The sequence below is a fragment of the Sorex araneus genome, chromosome 3 (assembly GCF_027595985.1).
Source record: "Sorex araneus isolate mSorAra2 chromosome 3, mSorAra2.pri, whole genome shotgun sequence".
Lineage (NCBI taxonomy): Eukaryota > Metazoa > Chordata > Mammalia > Eulipotyphla > Soricidae > Sorex > Sorex araneus.
In genome coordinates this window covers 145,910,238-145,923,948 of record NC_073304.1, presented here as the reverse complement: position 1 = coordinate 145,923,948, position 13,711 = coordinate 145,910,238, and the positions used below count along the sequence as shown (strand labels likewise).

The 13,711-nt window shown below is 43.4% G+C and overlaps 1 protein-coding gene across 3 annotated transcripts; it reads right to left on the bottom strand.

Annotated features, from left to right (window-relative positions):
* Positions 1 to 356: 356 nt before the first annotated feature.
* On the bottom strand, positions 357 to 11,765 carry GZF1 (GDNF inducible zinc finger protein 1). Of its 3 annotated transcripts, none has more exons than XM_004614420.2 (6): positions 11,621 to 11,765; positions 8,363 to 9,742; positions 6,223 to 6,317; positions 3,684 to 3,851; positions 3,055 to 3,212; positions 357 to 2,713 (listed from the first exon to the last, which is right to left on the bottom strand). In XM_004614420.2, the coding sequence occupies exons 2-6, from the start codon at positions 9,733 to 9,735 to the stop codon at positions 2,372 to 2,374; spliced, it is 2,136 nt and encodes a 711-aa protein (XP_004614477.1). In that variant the 5' UTR covers positions 9,736 to 9,742; positions 11,621 to 11,765; the 3' UTR covers positions 357 to 2,371. The 3 variants fall into 3 exon arrangements, with proteins under 3 accessions (XP_004614477.1, XP_054989140.1, XP_054989139.1); XM_055133165.1 differs by lacking the exon at positions 11,621 to 11,765 and adding an exon at positions 11,526 to 11,544; XM_055133164.1 differs by lacking the exon at positions 11,621 to 11,765 and adding an exon at positions 10,856 to 10,984.
* Positions 11,766 to 13,711: the final 1,946 nt, after the last annotated feature.

Sequence of the window (13,711 nt, the reverse complement as noted above, 5' to 3'; positions counted from 1 at the left end):
GGTCCAACAGACCACACAACTGATTACTGTTCTCATGGACAGCTTTACCCCCAGGAGGTAGATAGTCATTATCCAACACATTCATTCCAAGTATATTGACGAAGTAGGATGAAGATTTAACATTACATGAAACCAGTATTTTCACCTGCTACACAGCTTTTCTGCTAAGCAGAAGTTAATGTTACTTGTTACTCGGCCTTTCAATTAGAATGTGCAAGTCAAATAGTTCATAGGTTAATACTAATCTATTGTAGGCCCTAAATTTTAAGTTTCACTCTCTGAAAATAAAGGAAATGTATATTTCCATTAAAACTCTTATTCCAACCTAAATTCTAAAAATGGAAATACTAGAAAACTATTTTTACAAAGCAAACATTTATTAATACATTAGCATTTTTTGGTAGAATTTCTAAAGAAACAAGTTTAAGACAAAACCTCCAGTAGGTAACAAAATAATCTATTATTTAAATTACTTCTCTCATGAAGATGACTTTATTCTATGAAACAACAGTCCATCAGCTAGGCAGGTCCATTCTTTTAGCAAGAATAAAAAGATGGCATGACAATAACTATTTTTTGTTCTGTAAACACATCTAGGCTGTCTTAATCTAATAACTGAAATAATTCAGTACTGTTATCTTCAAGAGCAGGTGTGAAACATGTTATCAGCACCTAAAACACCTTTCAATGGTGGCTTCAGTAGTTACTGTAACACGTTACAAGTTAACATGTGCACAAAGCAAGCACTCAGGAAGAACCTCTTCCCTCAACACCTTCTGGCATAGTGCAGCAATGCTGTCCCCTAATACTTAAGAGAAAAAGTTACTTTCTCCTAGAAAAATGTATTTTCACATCAAGTTTAATAAATTAAAATATGGGGAGAAAGCAACTTTTAAACAAAACAATTCAATATTCTTAATGTTCAGGGCTACATGTGAGTCAAAAGCACTTCATTAAGCATACTTCAATACCTTGAAGCCTCTGGAATCAAGGATCAGGTGAAACAAATACAGCAGAATTATTTTGTCATTACTTATTCCTTTGAACAGTAATTAAGTCCAGCATGAAGTAGCCAAAGGAGCATTTAAGACAAAAATAATTATTTCTTCACAGTCACTCTTAAAGTACAATCAAAGATGAGCATACCAAGGCCTTTGGTCCTTCCTGCTTTATTCACACATGCTCCCAAGGAAACAAATATGTGGCAATAACTTGCCTATTTCAAGCTCCTGATGTGGAAATGAGGCCTGGGTTTCTATAAATTACAGAAACTAAGTCAGAAAAAGTTAGCAAAAATAAGTGTTCCATGTTCTAAGATTTGCCAGTCATCTCAGTGCCACTTTGTAAACAAAATGGGAATTCTGTTTACACAAAACTGTTTCAATGAAAGTGTGCTAAAGACTTTGATTTGTATTTCACACCGCTTTGCAAAATAAATACCACAGATTGCTGCAATAGTCTTTGGCAGGACAGCTTCTAGCTAATTCGATTTTCAGAAATGAATGTAGAAAGTCACATTTAATTTCAGAAGTTATGACAAATGTCCTAGCTGCATGAGTAGAGAGCTGTTTATAAGGGCTCAATGTATTACTCTTTTTTAGTGCCTACAAACTAGGTTAAGAGGGAAGGGAGAATAAAGGCAATAATCTGCTTAAGGGTCCCTGAAGCAAATTCGGTTTGCTTCATTTTGACAAGACAGTGGCTCCAATTTAATTTTAGCTTGTAGAAAAATACAAATATCTGAAATAAACCCACATGGAAGTCTAAGGCAGGGTGAGAGATCAGGAAGACCAGCAGTCTCATGAGCCAGGATCACTGTTCTATTCTCTATAGTTAGGATGAACAGTTGTCCAGACTTTAAGATCAAGATAAGCATTACCGTGATTAATGCATAAAGCCTATACCAGAAACAAGTGATATTACTGCCTTTTTTGTTAATACAATGTAGCTGAATCATGCAGAACAGGTTTTTTTTAAAAAAAAAAAAATAATAAGTATCGCCCACCCAGTTCTGATGGGGAGAAGGCAGAGGCCATGTCTGGCAACTCTCAGCCCAGCAGTGCTAACCATGGGGTCCACTCTTAGCAGTGCTCAAGAAGCCATTGAGTGCCAATGAGCAAACTTAGAGCCTCACAGATGTTCTGCTGCTTGAGAACATCAGGCCCAGCACAAGATTTTTAAGGAAAAGCTTTAAAAATGCTTTGATAAAAAAACGAGTGCAAGTTAGCACAAATCCGGGAAAATATGCAGACACTATTCTTAAACACTTCCTTGCCCCCCAGACAGTTCTTTTTCTTAGTACCTCCCTGACATTTTCTTGCTTTTCTAGGCAAAGTAGTAAGATCGTCCTGCTTGGCAGGTAATTTCGAGCTTATTTCACGTTATCCAAAGAATGAAGTTGTGTGGGCACCGCCTCTGCCTGGGGAGTCAGCTCAGTAAGCTCACTGATGCTAGTGGTCAGCAGAGTGTCCTGGGGATTGTCTGATTTGCAGGCAGCATCTTCAGATCTGTTTTCATCCGTGGTGGGTACAGTATCCTGAACTGGGGCCAAGTTGTGAAAATGGCCATTTTCGGCAAAAGACAGCAATTTATCTGAAAGTTTGGATGATACATATTCTTCATCAGGCTGTTCAGTCTTGTGCCCTTCATCATTCTTGGGTGAGCCATCCACGATAACAAGGAAAGATTTCCATGGAGTATTCTTATCATGTATCTACAAATGAAACATAAAACATAGGTCACTGTCTCTCTGAATATGAAACTATAAATCCTTCAGTTCAAGCTTAGTAACAAGTGTATCTTTTAAAACCATAGCATCAATTCAAGTTAAATTTAATTTCTATTGAAGGGAAAACACACTTTCACTAGTCATCAAAAACCACTGACAGCGTTACAGAGTATTGAGGACTGGCCTTCCTGGGTCACTGTTTTTCACACTGAGTACACTAGTATGAGTAGAAAGACCTACCTTACAAAATGATAAGATTCAAGGTCTGTGCATGCCAAGGGACCAACAGTCTGTCATTTTTAAGCAAGCCCTATACTGTTACTTACTGAAGTGTGCCTCCGAAGAGTGGACTTGTCAGTAAAGGTCCGCCCACATGCATTACACATGAATGGCTTCTCCCCTGTGTGGATCCGATGGTGGCGCTGCAGTGCATTCAGCTGGGTAAACTGCTTACCACACTGGTCACAGCAATAGGGACGCTCCCCTGAGACATTAAAAGAAGAAAATTGGTTGCCCTTGTTAGCCTATGGCTTTTAATTTTGAACACTCTGGAATAATGCTATTTGTAAACCACCAGAAACATCAGCACTCCACCACAAAGATCAACTGAATGGCAAAATTCCCATTATCCCTACAAACCCATGCCTACAGCTGGTAATACAGAGGTATTTTACCTGTTTTCTGGGGATGGAACAGAAAATTCCAAGTCCCACAATAACCAAATGTGTATGCATAAAAAAGTTATACCTTATGTGAAAATGTTAAACTGTTCACACATCCATATTCAAACATTCAAACCATGTCAGTTTCTCGTAACCAGAAACTTCCATTTTAAATGTAGCTGATACACAAAGAAAAAGCTAAATTCAAGTAATTTTTTAGTAAATTTAAAACTTTAGCATATTTTTCTTGCCACAGTGAACTTTCCCCCTTTCTAGTGACATTCCAACCACACCTGTGTGAACTTTAATATGCTGGTAAAGTGAATTCCGCTGGGCAAAAGTCCTAAAACAAACTTCACATTTAAAGGGTTTCGATCCAGTATGAATTCTGTTATGATGTTTTAAATATTCCTTTGAAGCAAAACTTTTGCCACATGTTTCGCACATAAAAGGTCTTTCGCCTACATGAAAAAACATGAAACAAAAAGACAGAAATGACACAGGCATTAGAATCACACAAAATCAGTCCATATTTTTAAAACACACACTCAAAAATACCTTCACAGGCAAACTACATTTTTAAAAAATTTTTTTTTAATTAGTGAGTCACTGTGAGGGTACAGTTACAGATTTACACATTTTCGTGCTTGTGTTTCCCTCATACAGTGTTCATGAGCCCATCTCTCAACCAGTATCCATTCTCCACGACCAATGAACCCAGTATCCCTCCTACCCCACCACGCCTCTGTGGCAGGGCATTCCATTTTGTTCTCTCTCTCCTTTTGGGTGTTATGGGGCAAACTACATTTCTAACAAAACTATGAATAAAAGAACCAATCACTCCGTGCTTTCTCCATGCTCAAAGTTGGTATAAAATACTCTGAAATTTCAAGGAATTCCAAAAGATCAGTATTACAAGAAGATTCATTCAAGCCAACTCAGATTTTGAAACTTTTATCATTCAAAAAGGGTAATTTTACAGTTTAGAAAATTTAGAATTTGTCAATGAAACATTTTTTTTTCTTTTTCTTTTGGGGTCACACCTGGCGATGCACAGGGGTTACTCCTGGCTCACTCCTGGCGGTGCTCGGGGGACCATATGGGATGCTGGGAATCGAACCTGGGTCGGCCCCATGCAAGGCAAACGCCCTACCCGCTGTGCTATCGCTCCAGCCCCCGTGTCAATGAAACATTTCTATGGAAACTGATCAGAATGGAAGTCTTAAGAGGAAGTTTGGATATAGTATATAAAATAAACTATATGTACATTATATACAAATTATGCATAATCTATTAATAGCAATCCAAATTAATGTGGGATGGGTTACAATATAATTTATACATATGTAGTTTGAGTTCTTTAATCCCAAAATCAGATTCCTCTGATTATTAATTGTGCCCCTTATTTCAGACATCAAAATAAATGTACTAGCTTTAGTAAGACAGGAATTTCTCTCCCCACCGAATGACTGAATCTAATGTTTCGGCGTAACAACTCATTTTCATCCCCAGCTTTCATTTTCATACATTCACCAACAATTCTGCTCATTTTATTTCATTTTTGGTTTCTGGGTCACATCCAGCTGTGCTCAGGGCGTTTTCTGTGATCAGGGATCACTCCTGTTAGTGCTTGGGGGACTATATGTGGTGCCAGGGACAGAACCAATGTTGGCCACAAGCAAAGCAAGTGCCTTACCCTCTATATCATTTCTCCAGCCACAATTCTACTCACTTTAGTGTCTAATAATGATGTTAGTCTAGTAACTAACATCATTAAATTATTCATCTCTCTACTGCTTGTACTTTAACTACAGGTTTGTGTGGCTGCTTAGAAATAACTTATAAAATGCAAGCAAAAAATTGGTTAAAACTATAGTATACAACACATTCTGTATACTTCTGTATTATATACAGCAGGGTTCTGAACTTCAGGATTACTATGTTGAATCAGAATAAAGATAACTTAAAATTTTCTTCCTCAGGGGCAGAGCTTTTGCCTTGCACATGGTCGACCCAGGTTCGATCCTCAGCATCCCATATAGTTCCCCCAGCATCACCAGGAGTAATTCCTGAGTACAGAGCCAGGAGTGACTCCTGAGCTACACAGGGTATGATTTCCCCCACTTCCCCCAAAAAATGTTCTTCCTAATGAAATATAAAAATTGCTGGTAAATAAAAATTATAGAGCCAGAGAAACAGTACAGTGGGTAGGGTGTTTGCCTTACACAGAGTGGACACAATCCCCCGTACCACAGATAGTCTCCCAAGCATCACCAGGAGTGAACCCTGGAAGGAGGCCAGGAGTAAGCACTTATTTTGAGCCTGGTGTGGCTCAAAAATCAAACCAATAAAAAATTCTTACCACATTAGTCCTTATAAACAACTTTCTTCTCATCTTTTATGTGTAGGCTTTCAGTATAGCTGAGATTTATTGAAAGCTTAATTGCGCATTTTTCAAGCTGATATCCATGCATATTTGATACTGTTCAGAGGAGTCTTTAGTCAGAATGATTAAGTCAGGTCATGACCCTGGAGGAGGTGGATTTACCAGTTTACTGTACCACATCCTTACTGTTTCTACTGCTTTATCTTTAAAAAAAGAGCAGAAAGAGAGATAAAAAAAATAGCATATACCTTTTCCCACATTCTGAACAATTTCTTCAGTTGACATACTCGACAGAATACGGGGCCACAATAGTAGAAATTACTTATACCCCCCCTAAAACATAAAACTCAAATACCAGTTCCTATTGCCACGTGTGCAAAGGCCATCACCACAAGTTTCTTGCTATCAGCAGGAAAGACATCAATCACAAAAACATGAATATTTACCTGTGTGGCACCTTTTATGATATATCAGCATGTGGTTCTGAGTGAATCTTGCACCACATTCATCACAGACAAAAGGTTTTTCCCCTGTATGAATTCTGAAAGTACAACATTCAGAGGATAACTTAGGATGTATTTAAAACCTCACTTTGCAATACAATTTCCACTCCAGCCTGCAAAGATAGTGAGATCTAATAAGTTTAGTGAAAGGTAAAGAGGCCCGTCATCTCCATCCCCAGGTCCACTTCTGCATGGTGCCAACAGTTCCAGAAGAGCCCAAAAGTTTATCCACATCTGTCTTATGATAGATGTTGTAGTCTTTGCAAGCAGAGATCACAGTCTTTGCTTGTTTTCAGACACTAAACAGAGCCATACACTATTTGTAGAATTTTCTTATCCCAAATAATCACACAAACTTTATGAACTTTACTGACCAAATAACACCACATTCAAAACTGCACTAAAATTTAACACAATATAACCTACCTACTCTTGATATGTTGAAGAAACTTAGTTTCTGAGAAGTATACAATATTTGGATTTCACAACCAGTAACTAGTTGTGAAATTTAAAGTTCACTGGTTGTGAAATCCAAATCCAAATATTATTGTATTTCAATTTCAGCTTTAAATTTCACAACTAGTGTGAAATGTAAGTGGCTCTTAAACACTTTTTCTCTAAGAATTTCATACAGTTTTTATTTTATCTTAGTTTAATGCAAAAGGTTTTTTTTTTTTTTTTTTTTTAAAAAGAATGAGTACCACAATACTACCCCAGAGATTGGTCCAGGTTTGAGAGCAGCTGAAGAAAACTGCTTTTATTTTTGTTTATTGAGCCACATCCAGCTGTGCTTATGGGCTAACTCCTGGTTCTAAACTCAAGAATTACTCCTAGTGGGGCTCAAGGGACCACATGGGCTTCCAGGGATTGAACCTGGGTTGGTCATGTGCAAGACAAGTACCTTACCCACTGTAATATTGCTCTTGCCCTTGAAGGACGATTATTTTTAAACAGAATCACTGTCACTGTCATGCTGTTGCTCATCGATTTGCTTTAGCAGGCACCAGTAACGTCTCCACTGTGAGACTTGTTACTGCTTTTGGCATATCGAATACGCCACCGGTAGCTTGCCAGGCTGTTGTGTGGGCAAGATATTCTCGGTAGCTTGCTAGGCTTTCCTAGAGGGGCAGAGGAATCGAACCCGGGTCAGCCATTGCAAGGCAAATGCCCTATTCACTGTGCTCCAGCCCTTTAAACAGAATACCATACACATATAGTTGAAAAACAACACTGTGCATCCTAATTGTACAGTGCATACTAATCACGAGGCACACTTCCAAGCCTGAAAATTTGATAAGGTTATAGAAGCGTCCTAAAGTCCTAAATGCACAGTGTGGTCCAAGGGATAATCAAGTCAGAGTTGGCTGTACCATCTTTTTGTTGGTGGTGGTTTTTAGGCCACACCACCAGGAAGTGCTAAGGGCTTACTCCTGGTTCTGTGCTCAGGGATCATTCCTGGTGGACTTGGTGGGGGTGGGGGCTTTATGTGCTGTTGGGGATGAACCAGGGTTGACTGCATGCAAGGCAAATGCCCTACCTGTACTATCTTAACCCACCTGTACTATCTCTCCAGCCCTCACAGTAGTCTGTGGTGGGAAAATATCACCCAGGGGGTCTTAGATGCAAATTTTAAATGAGTCAGGGAAAGAGAAGTAAAGGTAATTACTACATTCTCCTAGGATATAGTAGGGACTGTAAGCACCAGAGGTTACTCTGGAGGGTAAGACCCTTTTCTTGCAGCACATCCAACACTCGTGATGTCTGGCCATCCAAGCAGCCTCCTGCCACAGCTGAGGTGGGAAGATCTGAGAAGGCATATGAAGCCTGGAAAATGACTGCAGGTACCAGAAAGGTAAAGGTAAACAATCTTTCATGGTGTCTCGACCCAAAAAGACTTCAAAAATTTTCAAACAGCCTACCCAACTTTTGGAGGGCCACTTCCACTGAAAAGTCTGGATATTGGCCCAAAACTCTCCAAATTTCTCTAGGAATCGAACAAGTCATACATTCTGGGGATAAAAACTCTCATTAGAGTACTGAGTCTCACCACACTGCACTGCTTGGGGGGCACCACTGCATATACCTCATGTGGGTCTTGAGTGCAGAAGGCTGTGAAAACTTGGCTTCACATTCAGTGCAGCCATAGGGCTTGTGACCCGTGTGTGTTCGCTCATGAAGCCGTAGGGCTGTCTTGGAGCTCAAGCCCTTGCCACACTGCTGGCACTGGTGCCGCTCGCCTCCACCCTCATGGACCTGCACGACATGCCGCTTGACATCCTTCTTTCTTTTGAACTTCTTCCCGCAGAGATCACATGGGAAGTGGCGCTCACTGCTATGCACATGGCGCTGGTGGCTCTTCAGGTTGCAGCGGTTGGCAAAGGTCTGGCTGCAGGTATCGCAGCGGTGAACCACTTCAGTGGCCACTCCATGGTGCTGCCGGATGTGTTTCAGAAAGCTCTTCTCGTACAAAAAGGCTTTGTTGCACATAGTGCACTTGAAGTTGCTCTTCCTCTTCTCTGTCTCCTCGTCCTCCTCCTCTTCTTCCTCCACCCCCTGACCCACCTTCTGCAGCACTTCCTCCACCTGCACTCTGCCACTGCAGTCCTCATTTTTAGTACCTGGCTCCATTTCTTTTATTACTACAATATCTGGGCTGGGATCTTGGGGGTATGGGTAATCCTCTATGTCATCCTCTCCACTTTTCTGCTGTTCTCGGAGTCGTCTTGTGTATTTCTTTTTAGGAATTTCCACAAATACCTTTCTTCCGGCCAGTCTTCCACTAGCTCTCCTGATTTTTGGGTAAGGGGGCTTAATGACATCTTTTTTCTTGTCTGATTTCTCCTTGAACTTTCTCAAAGGCATGTCTGGCAACAAGCCATTGCTGATTCTCTCCCCTGGTGGCGCTGTGGAATCCATCAGGCCATTGGTGAGAGGAGTGTTCTCACCTGCACTGGTCAGAGCCAGAGGCTGGTCAGGAGCAACAGTGACTTCAGTGTCACCACTCCCTTCCGCCTCCTGGGACTCTGAGAAATTCTGCAACTCCAAAAGTACTGATTCCAACATCTGTTTCTTTAATTGAAAACAAGTTTCTGATAAGTCTAAACACTTCAGTTTTTCAGCCATTTCCAGCATTCTCTGCACCCGGTCTTCTTCCACCTGTACCTTTGCAGTGTAAACAAACTCAAGAAATGAAGCAAAATCAACAACCTGCACTTCATTTAAGTAGACATTAGTCCTACTGCCATCCATACTCTTCTCATTAAGGAACATTTCCTTAAAAAATTTGCTGGTTGCTGCCAGCACCACCTTGTGGGCCATGAATTCTTCACGAACACCCTGGTACTCCACACTGACTGTCACATCACACAGGTGGCCAAGAAGGCGTAGCTGATGCATTTCATGCAGAAGGTTATATGGTGAGGATTTGGATTCCAGGAGAACTGCACCACTTTCCATGTTTCTCCTTTTAAAAAAACAAAAACAGTTTGGAAAAAAAAATAATGCAGGTATGAGCAACTTAAATATAAACTCATAGCCTAAATCAATTGTTCTTATGTAAAAATTTAAACTTTACTTCATATCATCTTTTATAAGTCTTAATGTGCCTTCAAAAGATAATGTTTGCACAAGAAACTAGAGTATTAATATTCCCCTTGACGCTAAGCAATCAAAATTATGATTAATGAAAATACACTGAAGTAGATTTTGCTTATCAAGGTAATTTTCCAAACTGCTTATACAGAGACCCCCAAGTTATAATATAGGGTAACAATATCTAGCACACTAATTAAGAAGAATTCAATTAAATAATACTGTGACCAAATCACCACTGTTTGAGAGCAAGCTTTAGAGAATCATATCTGTCTTGAAAAAACCATACTTTTTCCAAGAATGCTTTATATATATATATATATATAAACTTTTCATGAGGAAAAACTTCATGGAAATCATTATTATTTTACTTTTATCAGTTGTGTTACCTGGATGTATTTACATCTCTTTAGGTTTACAGGCTTTCAAGAGTGAAAACTTGTCAGTACCTGCCAGTTAGCTAGTAGTTTCTGGCTTCCCATGCCCCAGGGAATTTATCCCCTTTTTAATAAAAGTGCATTTATAGGGGCCGGAGCGATAGCACAGTGGGTAGGGCGTTTGCCTTGCACGCGGCCGACCTGGGTTTGATCCCCGGCATCCCATATAGTCCCCCAAGCACCGGCAGGAGTAATTCCTGAATACAGAGCCAGAAGTAACCCCTGAGCATCGCTGGGTGTGACACGAAAAGAAAAAAAAAGTGCATTTATAATAAATAAAATAAAAGTGCATTTATCCCCTTTCTGAGGAGTGGGCCTTGAGACAAGGCCTGATGAACTCTGTACTCCCATTGAAAGGGCCTTGAACATTTGCTAAGAACTGCTTCTACTCCACGGATCTCCAACCTTAGTAGCACAGTGCATTCCAGCACCCCGCCCCATCTCAAGGTCTCTTCTCCCTGGCTTCTCAAATCCCAGTTAATATCCTCTGTTCTGTTTCACCTCAAGTAATGGCTTTCTGCTTAGGACTCTACGCTCCCTAGACCTACCAGTAAAGCGTTTTCTCCTCGGGGTCTATACCCAATTTGTGCTCTTGACTCCACCTTCCTCTTAGAATTCCACTGTGGTGTTCAGATCTCCACTCCCCCATTCAGACACCCATCTCCGTTCTGGCGTCCTCAGCAAGCCCTCCTAGCCCCTCGACCCATCTTCACTCCCCTCTTTCTCAGGCCCCTCCAAGCGGCTGCTTCGGCCACCAGGTCCTCCCCGTCAACGGCTCCCCCGAGGAACGACCGCCCTCCGGGTATTCGTCTCTACCGCAGAACTGGCTCGAGAGCATCGAGCAGGAGGACCAAGAGGACCGAGCAGGAGGACCAGTCTGGGGAGAATTCTAAGGACGAAGTCGCTCGACTGTCGCCGGTTCTGGCTGCGGCCCTGGGCGACATGGCTGCAGCCGGCTCCTGGCCGTGGCCACCCCCCAGCTCGCGTCTTCCCAAGTCCTGCCCATGGGACCCGAGAGCAGAGCCGGGCACCTCGGACGAGGCCGCTGGTGCCCGTGCCGGTCACGAACGCGGCTGTGCGGGCGGGCAGCGATCATGGCGCCGGGAGCTCGCGCCCGGGTGACAGCCGCCTGCCCCGCCGCCACCGCCCGGGCCCCGTGCCGCCCGCCGCCGTTCTCGGGGCCCGTCCTCGGCGTCACGGGGCCGGAGTCCTCCTCACCGTGGCGTCCCCCGGCCGGCGGCTCCCTCCCCTGCCCGCTGGCCGGAGACAGCGGCGGCCAGGGAGGCCAGGGCGTGGGGGACCCGCGAACTCACCTCCCCGGCGAGGCCGCCGCTCCACAGAGCTGGCGCTAGTCAGCAGGAGCCGCGCTGAGGGCTCGGCGGGCCGGCGGGCGGGAACTGCTGTGGCGCGGGCGCCGCCGATTGGCCTCCGCGGGCCCCGCCCTGCTCCGTGAGGCCCCGCCCCTCGGGGGCTGCGTGCCCACGTAGGACTGCAGAGGTCTTTGGGGCCGTTTTCTGATCCGACGTCTGTCGGGTGACGTCCGTCGGCCGGCCACATCAGATAGCGTAGCCCGTCGCGAGCTAGCGTGTGCGCCTGCGCAGAGACGAAGGCGGGGCCAAGCCAGCCCCAGATCATGTGATTGGTGGGGGAGCCCGGTCAACTTCCGGGCTCTCGCAGTCTTCCTGGTGTGGCGGTCGCTGACCCGCCTCTCGGACGTGGCCCAAGGACAGGGGTTTTACTGGCTTGGCTCATCCTTGGCACGCCCCAGGCTCGGGTGCCAGCTGCTTCGCCTGCCCCCCACCCTCTAACATGCCAGGAGCGACCCCTGTTCTAAGCTGGAATAGGTGCTGAGCGCCGCCGCGTACGGCTGCAGAGAAGCGGACGTGGGCTGAGCGGAGCGGGGCTCTGCGCAGGCGGGCCGCGGGGAGGGCCGCGAGTTGCGGCTGGCGTCCTCCTCTCCCGCCGCACTGAGACTTTAGAGATCTCGAGCAGAGACTCGGCGCTGGAGGCTGAACTTGAGCCGGACTTAAGCTGAGACTGGACTAGAAACTGTGTCTGTCCGCAGCGTCTTTGAGACCTTTGGCTCAACCCCGCGCAGCCGCCTCTGCCTTTCGGGCGCGGCGGGAGCGCGAGTGCGCAGCCCTATGTGGGAGCCCTGGGTTAGGGCTTCTCCGCAGCACCACGCAGTGGGCCTCTTGGGGGTGGCTCCCACAACAATTTACATTTTTTTTTCCAAGATTGAATTTAAATCAGACTTTCTGTTCTCAGGTTCGACCTCGGCTTCAATCTGTAAAGAAACAACAAACGACAAGGACCTTTAATTTAAGGCACACGTATTTTGTTTTGTTTTTTGTTTTTGGGTCACACCCAGCGATGCACAGGGGTTACTCCTGGCTCTGCACTCAGGAATTACTCCTGGCGGTGCTCAGGGGACCATATGGGATGCTGGGATTCCAACCAAGGTCGGCCGTGCACAAGGCAAACGCCCTATCCGCCGTGCTATCGCTCCAGCCCCGGCACTTGTATTTTTATCCCATGATTCTAAGGAATTGAGAGTTTACATTGTGATCCAAAAAAGAGCTAGAACTATTTATTTTCAGAATTTTGTTTTTCGTTAAAAAGACGATTCCATATTCTTGGCTTTTTGTATTTCTCTTGGGAGCATCACTCAGATCTTTTGTCCATGGTTTTAATATTTTAAGAGTTTGAGCACTGAACAGCATTGGCAAGGATTTTTTTCCCATTCTATGTAGACTTCGGTTTTATGATGGTGTCTTTTGAAGGAAAGGAATTTTTAATTTTTTTCTTTTTCTCTCTTGTCTCTAGAAATCTTTGCCTACAAATAGGAGAAGGGTGAGATCACTCTCCTGTTGAGCTGGGATATCCATGTTCTCATGCCCTCGATCATGGGAAGTGATGCAGCTGGGAATTACATTAGCAGCTTACCAGGGATTTCCAGGCCTTTGGACTTTACTGGAATATAAAATGTTTTTTTTTTTCTTTTTTGGTTCTTCAGTTTGTAGATGTAAGATTGTGGCACTTCTCAGCCTCCTGTGTGAGCCAATTCCTACCTTAAATCTCTTGGTAGTTCCATCGATAGCATAACTATTGTCTATTGTATCTATATATATTGTATAACTAATGTTCATATACATTTAATATTTAAAAATGTTAACTTTGAGGTGTTTGCCTTTCCCTTCATTTTTGCTCTTGTCAGTTTCTGACTGAATCTGAAAATAACTGTCTCTAAGATATGTTCACAGGACAGGAAACCTATTAATGACTAAAATAATAATACTTTTCAAAAGTTTCAGTATTTCTTAGGAGTTTGTTGTGCTGCGTTCAACTTTAATTACAAATTAAAGGACTCTGTCTCTTCTCTCTTTGCCTCCCCACCCCTGCCT

What these genes read in the sequence shown, in the direction of transcription:
- GZF1 (XM_055133164.1), bottom strand. Translation starts at nt 10,956, where the DNA reads ATGGGGGAGTGGAGATCTGAACACCACAGTGGAATTCTAAGAGGAAGG. An exon ending in GAGGAGAAAACGCTTTACTG is followed by an intron (nt 9,743 to 10,855) that starts GTAGGTCTAGGG and finishes TTTTTTTAAAAG; the next exon opens with GAGAAACATGGAAAGTGGTG. An exon ending in GCATATTAAAGTTCACACAG is followed by an intron (nt 3,213 to 3,683) that starts GTGTGGTTGGAA and finishes TTAATGTCTCAG; the next exon opens with GGGAGCGTCCCTATTGCTGT.